Source organism: Seriola aureovittata, chromosome 12 (genome assembly GCF_021018895.1).
Source record: "Seriola aureovittata isolate HTS-2021-v1 ecotype China chromosome 12, ASM2101889v1, whole genome shotgun sequence".
In the NCBI taxonomy this organism is placed as follows: Eukaryota; Metazoa; Chordata; class Actinopteri; order Carangiformes; family Carangidae; genus Seriola; species Seriola aureovittata.
This window is the reverse complement of record NC_079375.1, coordinates 22,339,791-22,356,334: the sequence shown is the minus strand read 5'-3', so window position 1 is coordinate 22,356,334 and position 16,544 is coordinate 22,339,791. Positions and strand designations below refer to the sequence as shown.

Here is a 16,544-nt window from a genome sequence, read left to right as displayed (position 1 = left end):
AGCTCTTCCTGTTTTGACAAAATGCCCTCCGAATAATTAATACAGGAATATGCACATTATAGAAATGTAGTTGAACAATTAAATTTATTTATTAAAATCTATGAAAACAATATATATTTGATTTATTTAACCAAACATTTCTGGGGTGAGAGGTGTTCTGCTGGGGGAATTTAGAATGATGATATACGCTACAATAACCATGAATTAACTTAAATAACACAGAATATCATCCTGAGTGTAGGCTACTACATTAAAATCGTGTATAATTATCTCTCCAGCCACTTTCCTTTAACAAAGAGTCATAAATATTTCATAAAATTTTTCGAAATGCGATATTTATCGTAACTGTTTTTTTTATTTTGAAAGTATTGACAGGAAGTCGTGTGGTTATTTCGGAAGTGTTGACACTACATGGACGTTACCACAGTATTGGGGTTTCCAGCCAACTGACTGCTGCCGTGTGTTAGAGGGGGTTCGGTTGAACCGGTCTACTTTTTAAATACTGGCGACTCTCTGTACAGTGTAGAGGTACGTTGTTATTTCGGACATTAAACCAGTCACACAACCCGACTGTCATGCTAACTTAGCTAGCTCTTTAGCTCGACAGTCTCTCAGAGCAGGCTTGACAGCATCTGCAAGGTTAGCTCGGTTTGGTCAGTTGGCTAGCCTCTGGCTCATTTCCCTGACCTGCATCTTCGACTGTGGGAGTGCCTTGCTAACTTGTTCCTTATCTCGTCAATTGAAATGTATTTTTACTACGTCACTGAGTAATTTACATGTAGATAATTGGCAGTAACTTTCTATTAAGCCCGCTCTAGGTGTGATTAAATCTAAACAATCTGTCTGCAGAATGAGCAGCCATTGTTAACCAGACTTCTTAGGTAGTTTAGGTTCTTTTAACTGTTAAACTCCACTTAGGTTGTGTGTTTTAGTGACAGTATAGATCTTCTTACATTATAATAACAGCTTTGTCTTTACCTTACACACACCCAGAGGCTGAAATGCTAATACAGTACCACTCTATACAGTAGAGTATTTTTCTCTTTTATGTGTTGATATTCAGTAATAGTTACATTTTAACATTCCCTTAACACCACACCACATACACACACACACACACACCCTCCCATACACCCATCCACTCACACATACACACACACACACACACACACACAGCCATGTCTCCATCAGTACCCCTGCAGGAGATGATCCGGGCCATCAGATCAGCCAGGACGCAGTGTGAGGAGCGGGGCGTCATCCAGAGGGAGTGTGCAGCCATCCGGGCACAATTCAGACAAGTCGACAATGGGGCGAGATCACACAACCTGGCCAAGCTGCTCTACGTGCACATGTTGGGCTACCCAGCTCATTTTGGTCAGGTGAGGGGATTTTGCTAATGCCTGTCATGGGTTTGCTTCGGTTAATGGGGTTAGCATGGTGAGAAACCATTATGGCAACTGAGAGGACTGGTTTCAATTCATCACTGAATTGTTCTGGATGACAATATACTGGCTCAGTCCCAATGTCCAGCCAGTATGTGTTGAGCACTCATCCTTCACATACATCATCTCTGTGCTCTGTAAAAATGTGTGGGTACATGACAGAGCTTCAAATACGTAGATAAATGAGACAGCACATTGTGTATTCACATGCTAAATATAATTAGCTATAATGATGCTAGTAATGTTGCCTGTCTGTGCATGTAAACATGTACTTTCTGTCTCAGACTTCCCCAATCATCTGGAAACTATGAATTGTGGTTAATTCCCTCGGGCAAAGTCTTCATCTTTAGGAGTCTTTGTCAAAGTCTGTTAGTCCACAAGGGTGGGCATTGGAACTGGGCCACTGAATCCGTCCCAGCTCCAGGGCTTCGGCTCTGGAGCTCTGGAGTTGAGCCTGACCTCCAGCAAAGCATTCCCCTAAGCACGTCAAGTCGTGAAGTAACTTAACATTTAAAGGACATGTTGCTTTTCCTACTAGATGGAATGTGTTCGGATGATAGCCAGCCCTCGTTACAGCGAGAAGCGTGTGGGATATCTGGGAGCCATGATGCTGCTGGATGAAAAGCAGGACGCCAGTCTGCTCATCACCAACTCCATCAAGAAGTAAGAACAGCCCAAGACTAAACAATCTGAAGTCTCAATAAAACAGAAATAGTATTACTAAGTAAAACCCTCAGGAACACTTTATCTTTACCCCTATATTTGGTATTTGTATACAATGAAAGGCTCACTCCATGGATTTTACACATCAGAGTCTGTTTATAGAGCTTGGGGAGATCTGCTGCACGTGTGAAAAGATTGAGCGGTGCACAGTCTGATAAATGATTTCAGTCGAGGCAGCATCAGTTGTGACTGAAGTCTACAAATATGAAAGTGAGTTTTATGGACCTCTGTAGCCAGCTGCTCATCACAGCTTGAGGCCACATTAAACACTACAAACATAATACACAGTAATGTAGGCACCAGGTTTTTATTTTTTAAACTGCCCATCATGAGTCCGACAATGTTATAGCAGTGTAATGCAAAATTGGTAGACTCTTTTAATGAACACTTAGTCCCACAGCCAGACCTATCTCCATAGTGCTGTGTCAGCGCTGGGGAATAGTCTGGCTGCATCCATTATCATTCTGCTATAAGGGAAAACACCGGCTTATTTGCATTTCTTTAACCCAATCAGCGACAGTGCCCCTGCAAAAATAGTGTTGGAGGGGAGCTTGTTTTGGGGGAACATGTCTGAGCACTGTATTTAATATGGCCGATTCCCTGCAAAGAAAACTCCTCAGAAAACAGCAAGGACACATTTGGACTGTGTTATTGCACGATCCAAGCCTGGAATAGACTCCCAATGGCAGGCTCATATCTGCAGCCCACATCTGGTGAGTCAGACTAATGAACACCTAATAAATGGCTTATAATGCATTATAAAAGAGTTGGAATCAAATACAAAATGTGTGTTTATTAACATATTTGTCAACAATTATAATGAGGCATACATAGCAGGTTTAAACTGGTAATTATATTATTGCATATGAATACGGCAATTTTACATTTATGTTATCAAGCACTTTACATATATATATATATATATATATATATATATATATATATATACAGCAGTTATGGATGCTTCATATAAGGAGTTACAGTTATTGATAAATACATGAATTAACTTTTAAAAATGTCCTTGCTGCTTCATACAACTATGTTATATTGTATAGTTGCATATTATAAACCAATTATATATATTTATTAAGAAACAGTTATTCAGGCTGGGAATTAGACGGAAGATGATGTAGGCTCACTGATACCAGACTAGCTATACATTTAGCCACAGTGTTTCTCTGAGAGGAAAGTTATCCAGATTACAAAATACAAACATTTGTGACTCAACAACAAATATGAAAAAAATATGTTCAATTATAAATATCTTGAACCATTTTAGCCATTGTATGTTATTACAGGAGAATGATGTGTAATATATTCTAATAGCAGAAAGGCTATAATTATATTATCGGCAGTAGTTTTCCTCTTTCTCTCTCTCTCTCTCTATCACTCTCTCTCTTTCATGTGACTGCTTTCTGGACACAACTCCTCACTTTTCCGATCTCTCATCTACAGTGCATGATTATAATTATTGATGGCTATTATTGAAGCCATACTCAAAGATAGGGCTGGCAGTAACAGTGGACACACACACACACACACACACACACACACACACACACACACACACACACACTGCAAGCTGTAGCAGTTCAGTGAGGTAGCTGTAACACACAGGTGAGGTGATGCAAGAGGTCCGTCAACTTACTCCTGCTTGTTATATTATCACAGGTCAAATGGTGCAGTGTCCCTATGATCTGGACAGGCCGTCTGCCACTGTATGTTAGACATTACTAAATTGTCATAATTGATGATGATACTTTTTCAAGCTAATACTGTAATCCCATTACACAAAGTGGGGAAACAGGAAAGAGAATCAAAGCGTCTCACATAATAGACCAAACAGAGGTTATTGGATGATTTCTATAAAATGCTGAACATGTCAGACTTGTCAACACACACACAGATCTGCACCGTCATCTTTATCTTTTTCTCTGTGTGTGTGTTTTTCAGTGACCTGTCTCACAGTAACCAGTACGTACAGTCTCTGGCTCTGTGCACACTGGCCTGTATGGGCTCAGCTGAGATGTGCAGAGATCTGGCACCAGAGATCGACAGGCTGCTCCGAGCCTCCAACTCCTATATTAAGAAGAAGGTGGGGACCTCGACAGGGATATTTGTTATTAATACAGCAGCACTTAACAATATTAGGGGGACTGCTGGTGTTGTTGTGTATGACTTAGTGAACCCTACTTAATGCTGTGATTGTCTCATTAATGTGAAAGATAAATTGTGTTTTTTCTTTCTTAATCTCTTGTAATGAAAAACTGAAATTAAGATTATCAAATGTTGTCAAATGTTGATTTAAAAGGTAATATGATTTTATTATGTCCTACTCGTTGCCAGTGTCCGGGGTCGTACAGTTAGATCCAACCATCTCAGCACAGCAGTAGTAAATGCTGTTGTACATAGATTTCAAATCCTTTGTCAGCAGTAAAACTAACAACATCCCTCTGTCGTCTGCTCAGAGTCGTTGTGATGATGTAATGGTGCTGATGACTTGCTCCACTGTTCTTTCAGGCTGCTCTATGTGCTGTTCACATTGTGAGAAAAGTCCACGATCTGGGGGAGCTGTTCGCGCCAGCTGCTCGGTCCCTCCTCTCTGAGAAGAACCACGGTCGGTTGATCTTAATGACACATATCAGTAATCTTCTCACACATGTACTGTTTCCAACTATTCTCCGTGTCTTTTCCCCTTTCATATCCAGGTGTGTTACATGGCGCTGTGGTACTCATCACTGAGCTGTGTGAGCGCAATCCAGAGGCACTTGAGAGATTCAGGAAGGTACGAGCGACACTCACACACACGGACACCCTGATGTGCTGAGTTCAGTGTCTCTACACGTGCGCTGTGTTGTAATGTGCTTGTGCTGTGTGTATCTCAGACGGTGCCAGATCTGGTTCAGATCATGAAAAGTCTGGTCATCTCCGGTTATTCTCCAGAGCACGATGTGGCAGGAATCAGTGATCCCTTCCTGCAGGTCAGCCACCGTCACTCACTTCTTATACAGCATTATATCTCTCTTTTGCTTTATTTACTGACGTATTATTTATTTATTTCCTATTTACTTTTGTCAATAATTTAGTTCAAAGAAAGACTTATTGGCTGCGCAGTAAATTTCCAAATCATTACTTACTGTTCTCCATTTCCCTGAATCTGAATACGAACCTTGAACTTTTGAACTCACGAGTCTGCTACATTTGATTTACTTTAATTATTCACAGCTGAGATTCTGTCGTTAATGAGAAGTCTGCTTTTTTTCCTTTTGTTTCATTTGTCTCGTTAACGTACACGTCTCTCATCTCATCTGTCCTCCTGTATTTGATGATCCTCAGGTTCGCATCTTGAGGCTGCTGAGGATCCTTGGTCGCAACAATGAAGCAGCCAGTGACGCCATGAACGACTTACTGGCTCAGGTCCGTTACTTATTCACAGATGTTATTTTATTTTTATTATATAGTCAAAGTTTTATACTGTGACGTCTTCTTTTTTAAATCTTCCTGTGTGTGTGACTTGCTGTTCAGGTGGCGACCAACACTGACAGCACTAAGACTGTGGGCAACGCTGTGCTGTATGAGACTGTTCTCACTGTGCTAGACATCAAGTCAGAGAGCGGCCTCAGGGTGAGAGACTAGCAGCCCCTCTCACTGTGTTTAACCACATTAATACATAGGGGATAGAGTGTGAGCTAATTAACAAATGCACACATGCTTCTTTTCGCCTGTGCCACAGGTTCTGGCTGTGAACATCCTGGGAAGATTTCTCCTGAACAACGACAGGAACATTCGGTCAGCTCTGTTTCCTTTCATTCCTCCCTACACACATTCCTGTTTCTCTTCCCCAATCCTTCCCTCCTTCCTCTCTTATCTTTTAAGGTCATTTTCGTTTTCTCTTGCACAAGGTCAAAAAGCAAAGTCACTGCAGGCAGAGACAAAAATCCTTCCAGCCTGCTGTTATCAGTCTGAGCTCACTAATCACTTTCCCCTGGAGCCATTCCTCTAAAGCAACACCAGAAGGCCACTGTCTGTCTGTTTATGCTGATCTCTCAATTTTGGGCCACCAGGTAGCAAGGCAGCCTGTTAGAGGCTCCTTGGGGTTTTGTTATGTTACTGTTTTTTAGGTTTATTCTCCATAGGGGCTGTGTGGCAGGACAGGTTTCTACCTGCGGCGCCTCTGGATCTCTCTGACAGTAATAGGACTGGCTCATTCCTGCTAGAACTGCCTGATAACATCCTTCCTGCGCTCACATAAATACTTGATCAGGTCATGAGGCATTTCAAGTGGAAACATAAATTATTAATCTGGTAGTAATGAGAAAGTTAGTTAGTTTGTACAGCACTGTAAATTAATCTTCATTGTTAGCAGCTGGTTAGAAAAAAGGATTTATTTATTGAATATATTGCGCTGCACCACACACTCAGGATCTAACTGACCTTGGTTTAGACCTCAGTGAATGCAGCTCACGCGCTCTACTTCATCATAATGGAGTATGAAGCTTAAAACTTGACAACTTGACTTATTTTTGGCTGTTGTTTATGTGTGCACAGGTATATCGCCATGACCTCTCTTCAAAGGATTGTTGGGACGGATCACATTGCAGTGCAACGCCACAGGGGAACCATAGTGGACTGCCTGAAGGACCAGGACGCTTCAGTCAAACGGTAACGTCCACCTCCTCTTCCACCCCTAGTGTTTGTCATGAGAGAGTCTTCTAACATGATTTCGATTAATTTTTTTTCTTAATTTATGAATATTTAACAGCCGATCAAAGATCAGTTCATTTCGAGGTGGAAATCAATCAAACGTAAAATAAATAAATCTTAAATTTGGGAAATGTAGAAAACCTCCATAAAAAGTCATTTCAGAACATTTCCATGATCTTTCATGAATTTACTATAGAAAACAATAAACTACAAGGCTCATGTAAATCCCAATAAACAACATTTAATACTGAGGAGAAACAGGAGGTTATCTGAACAGCGCCTGAAGCTAAAATGAAGTCTAGTAAACTTAGCAGAGGAATAACACATAAACAATATCATTTAGATTTTAGTTTGACCAGAAGAGATTTGTGTCAACAATGAACTAAATCTCTATTTGTCATGTTTGGATAACCAACACAGAATCACATAATTTACATTTATTTATGAGTCATTTTCTCGTAAACCTCAGCGTCAGAAATGAGAATTTTGTGTTATTCTTAAGTCATTAAAAGAAATAAACAAAGTAAACATACTGAACATACAGGAGCAAAGACGTGACACGTGATGACATGGGAGCGTCTTGGATGCGGAGGGACTCAACATGTGAACATTTGTCTTCTGTTCCCGCTCAGCTGCAGCAGCACAGCTACATGTTGACAACATACTGACCTCAGCTGTATCAACACAGAATTAACTCTTGATTTAAAAATGAAAGTTTTTTTTTAGAGTGAAAGTTACTGTACATCCCGTGATTGTCTCTCTCCTCCAATCCCTCCAGTCGTGCACTGGATCTCTCCTTAGCTCTGGTGTCAGCCTCCAACATCCGCTCCATGATGAAGGAGCTGCTCCTCTTCCTCTCCTCCTGCCCCCCGGAGCTCAGAGCTCAAGCTGCCAGCGGCATATTCAACGCAGCTGAAAGGTGATTGAAACTCTGCTAACACTCAAATGTGCACATATACACGGTTGTGTTATATACACACACTGTGTCTAACGCATGCAAGCGCGCAGACATTCGGTGTTGATCCGAGCTGGGAGAACAGAAGAGATGTGGACATAAATGTGATCAAGTGTAAAAGCTGCAACGAAAAACTCTTGAAAAGTGCTTGAAATACACTGTATGTGGCTAGATGTCTCACTCTGTGTCCGTCTCCACCCTCAGTTGCCCCTTTTAAACAGATCCTGCTACATTACTGTGTTAAAATACCCTCCATTATCCAACTTTGCATGTTTACACCGAACCATGATTGTAGGTAGTATGCTGGCGTTCTGGGATCAGACGTGTGACGTGACGCTGCCAGCTTAAAGGCAGAACAACAATGTTCCCCCTGTTTCTGTGTTCATATCTTTTATACAGAACAGCGAGGCGGATTAACGGAAACATTCCCGCCTTCAACAGGCTGCATAAAAGGGGCTTGTGATATCCCAGTCTATTAGGCACTCACTGTTTCTGCTGCGTATCACTCGACCACTTGATGCACTTCTCTCTTTATGTGTCTGTGCAAGCGGCGGTAAGATGCAGACGAATATGCAACTGTGTGTGTGTTTCTGAGTCACCCTCAAGCAGCACTGAGTTAGCTGTGTGTGTCTCTGTCTCTGTCAGGTATGCACCCTCCCAGCGCTGGCACATTGACACCATCCTGCATGTCCTCACCACGGTAAATACAGACGGAGCCACTCGCTGCTGCCTCTGACAGGGGTTTCACACTCACATCATTAATGTGTTATGCTTCAGTGTAGACACCGGGGGCCACAGGCATAAAGGGTGCATATTTATTGCGATACTAAATGTGTTATTTGTGCACATTGCATTTGACTAGAAACTGTGTGCCGTAGTAACTTTGTACCGCTGCTGTACAAACTTTCGTACATTGCAGCCCAGTGGCCTGAAAAGGCTTTTTATCCTGTTCTAATTCTTTCCATTTTGCACTCTGTTAAAACTTACTTTTGATTTTGCCCTCCATCTAGGTAAGAGAGTAAAAGACACCCACATGATTGCTGTAAAAGCTAATGCTTACACTAATCCTTAGCTTTGTTTTGTTTGATGATGGAAAGTAGAGGGAGAGTAATGAGTAATGATGGAGATGTGTCATAAATTAAGGGTTAATCCATTGGGCTTAACATGTGTTATAATGTATATGAACTGTGATGGAAACATCCCCCAAGTGAGGTCATTGTGTCTGGGAGGAAATGTAGGGCGACCCAAATACTTGCACCAGCTGTCTAGCTAATGGAGTTTAGTGCGTGTGTTTTGACTCTGATTCCCGCTCTGCCAGGCAGGGGGCGACGTGAGAGATGAAACTGTGCCCAACCTGATCCAGCTCATCACCAACACCTCCGAGCTGCACTGTTACACCGTCCACAAGCTCTACCGGGCTCTGCTCACTGACATCTCTCAGGTGTGTGTCTCCAGGTGTTTCCTGTTGTTACGGTTTGAGGCGGATTGGCTTGTTGGTCGGTTTGCTCATCCAGTGATACTGATCAGTGAGACTCTGTCTGTGGGATGCTCCATACTGATTCTTTCTCCTACTATAGTTAAAATAATAAAATGTGACTACATTCATCATAGAATACTGTAACTCTTCTGTTAACTGCAGAAACCTTTTTTATTTTATATCTCATTACAAATTAATACAACGCTATAGTTGATTAAGTCAGGTTTATTTGTGTCTTAAAGTGGAATAAACTCATCTTAAAGCAGGAGGAACTGCTCAAAAATGACAAAATCAAAGAAAATACAACTATGCAGTTTTGTTTGCAAGCAAAATAAAACAAAACAAACCACAGGAAATACAACTTTATGTTGGAAAAACGTACCCAACTTCACCCAGCTCCTCCCACCGACTTCATACTTCAGGAAAGACATCAAGAAAATTTTATGTTGAAATGCAAGAATTATAGGCGTTTGCAAAGACTAGAAATCCAATAAAAAGAAGCATAGGAACAGACCTCAGCAAGTCCAGGACACACACACACACACACACATACAGAGTAGCCTGCTGTGGATTTCATCACTTCACACACTGCTGACTGTAGTTTAATTATACCTGGTCTTTTCAGATTAAGTCGAAAGAGATTGAGTCTGTAAAAGGTAAATAGCCCAAAGCTGTTCTCATAAGGTGAACCAAATAAAATGTATTAGTATCATGAAAATTCATATGAATAGGATTTATTGTGTAAATATCAGATAAAAACTCAAGAGACGTTCAAATATTTTAATCTGAGAACAAAGTCAGTGTCAGTGCGGAACCAGACAGAGCTGGTCTGGTTCTATGGCAGTGAGAATAGCTAAGCTTTCAGTTTGAAATTGGCTGATGCAACCAGGTTTATTTTTGGAACCAAGTCAGATGAGCAGCCATGTACTCATCTGCAGTGTGGTGCAGTTCCTGTCTTTCGCCACATTAACTTCCTGTGAAATCAGGGAAAAGAGGCTCTAATGTGTCAAACTGATACGGAGCAGTTAGCCAGTCCAGCAAGGACATTTTACTGTGACTGTACAACAATGACTTCACAAAGCAGTGTGTCGTGTTTGCTCTTTACAGCAGTCCCTGGTGCAGGTGGCCTGCTGGTGTATAGGAGAGTATGGAGACCTGCTGCTGAGAGGAGAGTGCCAGGAGACTGAGCCTGTGCAGGTACACCAAGCACAACAAATGCTGATTAACATCTTCATATAAATGATTGCTCTTTATCACTGAAAGGCATTATTGAGTATAATTGAGATAGCTTTGGCATTTGCAGTCCTAAAGACCTGGTGTCTGCTGCTTTCCACTGCTGTGTTTGGAAATACAGGATCTGGGTAGTGAGCAAAAGTATAATCCATCATGGTGGAGCAAATATTTGCATACAGACAGTCACATTTCAGTGGCAGTGTTTGATTAACACGTGAATTCTGGGATGTGCATTTCAAATAAACTCTGGCAGTGAGTGCTTAAACAAAAAGCCTGAAGGGTATTATGTAAAGGATTATTAATTTAGGCATGTTGAACAGCCCCTCTTTCACTTCGAGAGGTTTAGATTGTGTGTGAGAGGAAAACGTCTACACGGTTTCTCAAAATGAATATACCAATACATATAAACCATAAAAGAAGTGTATAGTAAGTCCAGCCTCAGCTCCCTGAGGTTGATAGTCCAAACTGCACGTATGCTGATGGTGAGGCCAGGTCTTCGTTAATACAACATCTTTCAGTCCCTGTATTGACACGTCTCTCGATCAGGTCACCGAGGACGACGTCCTGGACGCCTTGGAGACAGTTCTGCAGTCCCACATGTCGTCCCCAGCGACCAGAGGCTTTGCTCTCACCGCCACCATGAAACTGAGCACACGCATCACCGATAATGTGGAGTAAGAAACACTTTCTGTCACTCACAGCACACAGTGACTGACGACACTCTTTCAAACAAATAACAGTATTTTTTATTTCAAAAACAAACATGTGCTTCAGTCAGGAAGTTTGTTGGTCCGAAGCCGTGACTGAACGGTTACTTGGTCACGTGTTGAGAGAAAAACACTGGCCTGGTCGCTGATGGAGGCTGATAGAGGTTATGAATGTTGTGCCTTGAGTTTCAGTTTAGGACAGATGACAAGGAAAGAGTTTCAAAGATCTAATGTCCAATTACAGTGAGTCGTTCAGGAAAGAGACGTGATTTCTCAATAGCTGCAGCAATTTCATAATAGTCTCCTAACTCCTCTGTCTTTTCATCGCTCCACCCTCTGCAGCCGGATCAGAAGCATCGTCAGCATCTACGGCAGCTGTATAGATGTGGAGCTCCAGCAGAGGGCAGTTGAATACAATGCTCTTTTCAAGAAATATGACCACATGAGGTACGCAACTGCTCGATGAAGAAGTCGACTTTTCTGCTTTTTAAATGTCTGTTTTTCTGAAGTAGAGTCATTTGGACGTCTTGCATGTTTTGGTTCCAGCTGTTGATACCAGTGATGGTGCAAACAAACCTCTTTTCTGGCCAATAAAAGACTGAGATGTTCTCTCTCTCTCTCTCTCTACAGAGCAGCGGTGCTGGAGAGGATGCCTGTGATTGAAAAGAACTCCCCGGGTCATACCAACGGAGAGTCGGCAGGTGAAGCCATCAAGGAGATCCAGCCAGCCAAAGTCAAGCAGGCAGAGCCACTGCTGCCACAGCAGCCTGCTAACCAGGTATATAATGATAAGTAAAGATGAGTTCATGTTTTATGACAATAACTTTGTCAGTGTCGATTTGACTGATGACCTTGTGAAGACATTTTTTCCAGTCTCATTTCTCTGTGTCTGACTTTGTTGGTCACTTTTCCAGCATTGTCAGGTCTCAGTCTCTCAGGTGTCATAGCCAGACCTGTCTCCGCAGCGCTGCGTCAGTGCTGGAGAACGGTGTGACACCGCACACTATCACTCTGCTGTAGAGGACAGAAATGCTGTCTTCTTTGTATTTCTTTAAACCAATCACAGTCGTCCTGGCCATCGTTAGGCCGAGGATGGAGCGACGGTGCCGGCGCAAAATAGCTCTGTAGGGGAACTTTGGAGGAACATTTGCATTTGGGGAAGTGATCACTGTTAGTAAAATGCCTAATTTCCCCACAAAGAAAACATAAGACTGTAGATGTATTACTAAGACGTTTGTTGACTGTGTGATTGCACGATTCAAATCTTCGTCAAAACTTGCCATTGTCTGCATCTTGTTTCTTGTGGTGAGAGGGATTTTGGAAACAGCAACAGGCAGATAGCGGGGTAGGGGAGGAGACCGGCCAATGGCAGGCTTATACTCACAGCGCTACATCCTGTGAGTCAGACTAGGTCAAGCTGTTTTAGGACTGTAAACCTCAGATCCCCAGACAAGGCTCTTCAGAGTTTTATGTATGCAACCTCCTAAGATCTATTTTTATGTTTTAATGTTTTAAATATTTGATCTTATTGTACCTTCTGTTATGACCTGTCCATAATAAATAGTGTGTCATTTACTCTGAGACACCAGGTGAACAGTCAGCACCTGTGTGATCATGCAAATGATCAGCACTGTGTTAGTCAAACAGCGGTGCAGTGTTGCTCTGGCCTCACATTTTCTCTGCTTTTATGCAAATCAAATTCTAATAATAATAAGCTAACTGGTTTAGCAACATTTTACAGGTGAAACACTCATTGATCAAATACAGGAGTGAGGACACACAACTACAGGACCCTTCTGTTTCTCCAGTTTTTAGTTTGCTTATGCTCAAGTGAAGAAGCCGTAGTTTCCATTTGTGTCTCTGCTTGTCTTCAGGTGTGTGATCTCTTGGACCTGCTGGGCGGCTCTGAGGAGCCTCTGCAGCCCAGCCCAGCACAGAGCAGCACAGCACCCGGCCTGCCCATCAACACAGCCAGCTCTGCAGGAGGAGACCTCCTGGATCTGCTGGGAGGGTTAGAGCCAACGCCCACTGCACCAGGTCTAACACACACACACACACACACACACATACACACACACACACACACACACACACACACACACAGAGTGTAAGTAGAGACTGAAAGAGAGACAGAAACAAGGCTGAGAGATTTTGGAAACAAAACAAAATGCTAAATTTAGCAAACTGAAACTTGTTCGTTGCTCTGAATCAGGTAATCTTCCTAAATTAAATCAAATGCAGCATTTTCTAATATCTTCTTTCCACAGCTCCCTCAGTGACGATGTATGACAAAGGAGGTGTGACTCTGACACTGAGTTGTGAGAAACAGTCAGACACAGGCCTGACAGTCACACTCACTGCCTCCAACTCCACTGACTCAGACATCAGCGGCTTCACCCTGCAGGCGGCCGTACCCAAGGTTTGTTTCAGTACCAGTTATTAAACACGGCGCCGAGCAAACTGCTTCTGTCAGACCATGTGTGTAATTCATCATAAACTGCCGCACCTCAAGCTTTCTGGTAAAGTCTTAAATGTCCAGACATGTGGACACAAAACTGTGTGATTTTCACATTTTTAAAAAGGGTTAGGTTATAAGTCTCTTTTTAACCAGTGTCAAAAAGTTAGTGAGCAGTTGGGCAGGTGAGGGAGTCCTGACAGACTGGTTGGTTCTGGTGTGGTGGATGACAAAAACAGCTGGAAATGTCAACACACTTTTACCCCAGCTCCATCTTTTAGCTGTAGTTACACTTACATTTAACCAGGGTGTAGCTTTGTGCCAGAGATGTAGCTACCATCGAGGGACGTACTGTTTCTGGGACTTGTGGATTTTATTGACCTGGAGAGGAACTTATATTCTATTAAAACTATATATAAATATAAAAAATAGAAATGGGTTAAAAAAAACTTTTACCTTTACAGTTTTAATCTTGTTTCTTAAGACTAAATATCTCTATTTTACTCTTTTAGGGTAAAAAAAACATGAAAGAATAATGAAATACAGTTTTTAAATTATATCCAAACGGTATTTAGTATTTGTCTATCATAATATATGTAATATAACATAATAACATAGAATAATATTTCTGGCAGTGGGGAGAATTTTTAGAAACAGAATTTAAACCTTCAGTATGTGTAGGGAGAGGACATTTACAGAAATAATAACTGAACAACTGAATAACTGTGATACAGAAACACATTCTTCAAGGTGTGGGGCAGCGCAGGGGAATTTGGACTCATGACCTCAGCATGTGTTACATCTTGGCCACAGGCCCGTTGGTGGGTCAGTGTTACAGTCTGTCAGGTTCACAGTGGAAGCTTCAGCAACAACATCAATGTGTTCAGTGCTTCAAACTTCAAAGTCGTATTTGATGTGCCCCCAGAGTGTCCAGTTACACATGAAAGCCCCCAGTGGGGACTTTCTCCCTGCACGAGGCGCAGCTAAGGTGATCCAGATGGTGGTCCTCAACAACCCAAACAAGGTGGGTCTGCAAAGGCTGCGGCCACAAACACAAAACTATGATTAGGAGGCAAAGTTTGGTCAGTCACATGTGAGACCAAATCTTTTTTTTTTTTTTTAATAACAAACTACATCAGCAAGGAAGAAAGTGACCACCCATAAATGTAGTTAATGTTTGATCATTGTAAAATTACATTAGAATGATTCTCCACACCCACAGACCTGTTTTTGATTTCAACAAAAAGCTATCCATAATTCCAAAACGATGCCTATCTACGTCCTTCTCTCCCCCGTCCAGGTGAACCTGAAGATGAGGATCCGCATTTCTCACAGCAGCCAAGGATCATCCTTTCAGGACACAGTCCAGATCGACTCCTTCCCAGGACTCTGACAGCATGTAGTCAGTCCAACTGGACTATGACAACAGTCTGTGGATGAGTCAGCAGGCGTCACCCTCACTGGCAGTCTGCTGTAAAAACCCTCTACATTACAGCCCAAGCTGCTGTTGCTCAAATACCCAGTTTTGTTGGTGTTTTTTTTATTTTTTTTTATGGCTGAAAAACACAAGTTCTTTCACAGGAAACCACAGCCTCGTATAAGGAGTCACATAGTTTTCCCCTTCCCTGGAACTGAAGTATAAATGTGATTGATGACACAAGCTCTGGAACATGCAGGTATAATATGGAAATACTTAAACAGTAGTATTTTTTCTATAAAGTTTGGAATAACAGCTTTCAAAACAAAAATCCAGGAAGTATCATCCAGGGTTTTTTTTTTTTTACCAGCTACTCCAGTTGATTGTATTAGGAAGGTTTTGCTCCATAATTATTATGTTCTTTTATGAGGCTTCTGTCTGTGAGTACGAGCCACTAGTTCAACTTCCCCCAGACAGCACTCCATGTATACATCAACTCAAAATGATTTCTCACTTCTTCTTCATTTGCCTCTACCTTCATCTCTAAGTTGGAAAGCAGCTAAATACTAACTAATGAGCCACTACTACTAATATGAAATTATCTTATCCACTACACTTGATTTTATTTGGAAACGCAAAGACGTGAATTGGAGTCTGAAGGGTAGAAGATTTTAAACACAACCGTGTGTCTTGCATTCACTTGTTTTTGTTACTTTTCCTGCCTCATTCAGCTGAACAGCTCAAGAGTATCCGAGTATCCACTCCCTAATAATTTCCCGTGCCTTTCATCCCCTCAAGGACTGAGGTTTAAAAAAAAAAAAAAGAAAAAAAGAAACTATATTTAGTTTTGAATGCTAAGAAATGGTTTAAATGTAAGTACTGTAGTCATATAAACATGTTTTTATCATTCCCATACAAGCAGCATTTGCTTTCTATGACTGATATCTCCTGGTCAATTGTTTACAGAGGCTCCTAACTAAGTTGTTTTATTTTCTGAAGACTGTGTACAGTGATACAAGAAAAAATGGGCATGATGCTGTTTACAAGATGTATATTTTCGATATTAAGTATATAAGCACAATTAGACATATTTTGGAAATCTCTAATGCAACCCCTTGTTTAGAAGGACAAAAAAAGTGAGCTGTAAAACACGTTAGATGAAGAAAGTATAGGCTGTAATCTTAGTTATTTGATAAACCATCTCATAATCACAGACCTCTTAAAAATACTGGAGACTGGATGTAAACAATGGTGCTCTAAAAATGATTTCAGTGCAATCTCTACCAGACTGTTTCAGATCACCACCTGAACTAAAATGTACAGAAAAGACCAGGGGGAGTATTCTATCAACTGTTTATATTGTCTTTGAATCTTCAGTCTCATGCCATTTTCTAATAAAAAAATCAGTTTTCAGAATCCTCACCAGTGACT

The 16,544-nt window shown here is 41.5% G+C and overlaps 1 protein-coding gene across 1 annotated transcript; it reads left to right on the top strand.

Moving 5' to 3' along the window:
• Positions 1 to 400: 400 nt before the first annotated feature.
• ap1g2 (adaptor related protein complex 1 subunit gamma 2) lies at positions 401 to 16,529 on the top strand. The gene is made up of 22 exons (XM_056391826.1): positions 401 to 528; positions 1,177 to 1,379; positions 1,981 to 2,105; positions 4,119 to 4,260; positions 4,686 to 4,782; positions 4,874 to 4,950; positions 5,051 to 5,146; positions 5,502 to 5,582; positions 5,691 to 5,789; positions 5,899 to 5,954; positions 6,714 to 6,827; positions 7,648 to 7,788; positions 8,470 to 8,524; positions 9,143 to 9,265; positions 10,409 to 10,498; positions 11,081 to 11,208; positions 11,584 to 11,688; positions 11,872 to 12,019; positions 13,116 to 13,278; positions 13,509 to 13,660; positions 14,622 to 14,720; positions 14,997 to 16,529. The coding sequence occupies exons 2-22, from the start codon at positions 1,179 to 1,181 to the stop codon at positions 15,087 to 15,089; spliced, it is 2,385 nt and encodes a 794-aa protein (XP_056247801.1). The 5' UTR covers positions 401 to 528; positions 1,177 to 1,178; the 3' UTR covers positions 15,090 to 16,529.
• The last annotated feature ends 15 nt before the right edge of the window (positions 16,530 to 16,544 follow it).

Coding starts and splice junctions, on each gene's coding strand:
- ap1g2 (XM_056391826.1), top strand. CDS start 1,179: ATGTCTCCATCAGTACCCCTGCAGGAGATGATCCGGGCCATCAGATCA. Junction 9,266..10,408: donor TGCTCACTGACATCTCTCAG/GTGTGTGTCTCC, acceptor TGCTCTTTACAG/CAGTCCCTGGTGCAGGTGGC. Junction 10,499..11,080: donor AGGAGACTGAGCCTGTGCAG/GTACACCAAGCA, acceptor TCTCTCGATCAG/GTCACCGAGGACGACGTCCT.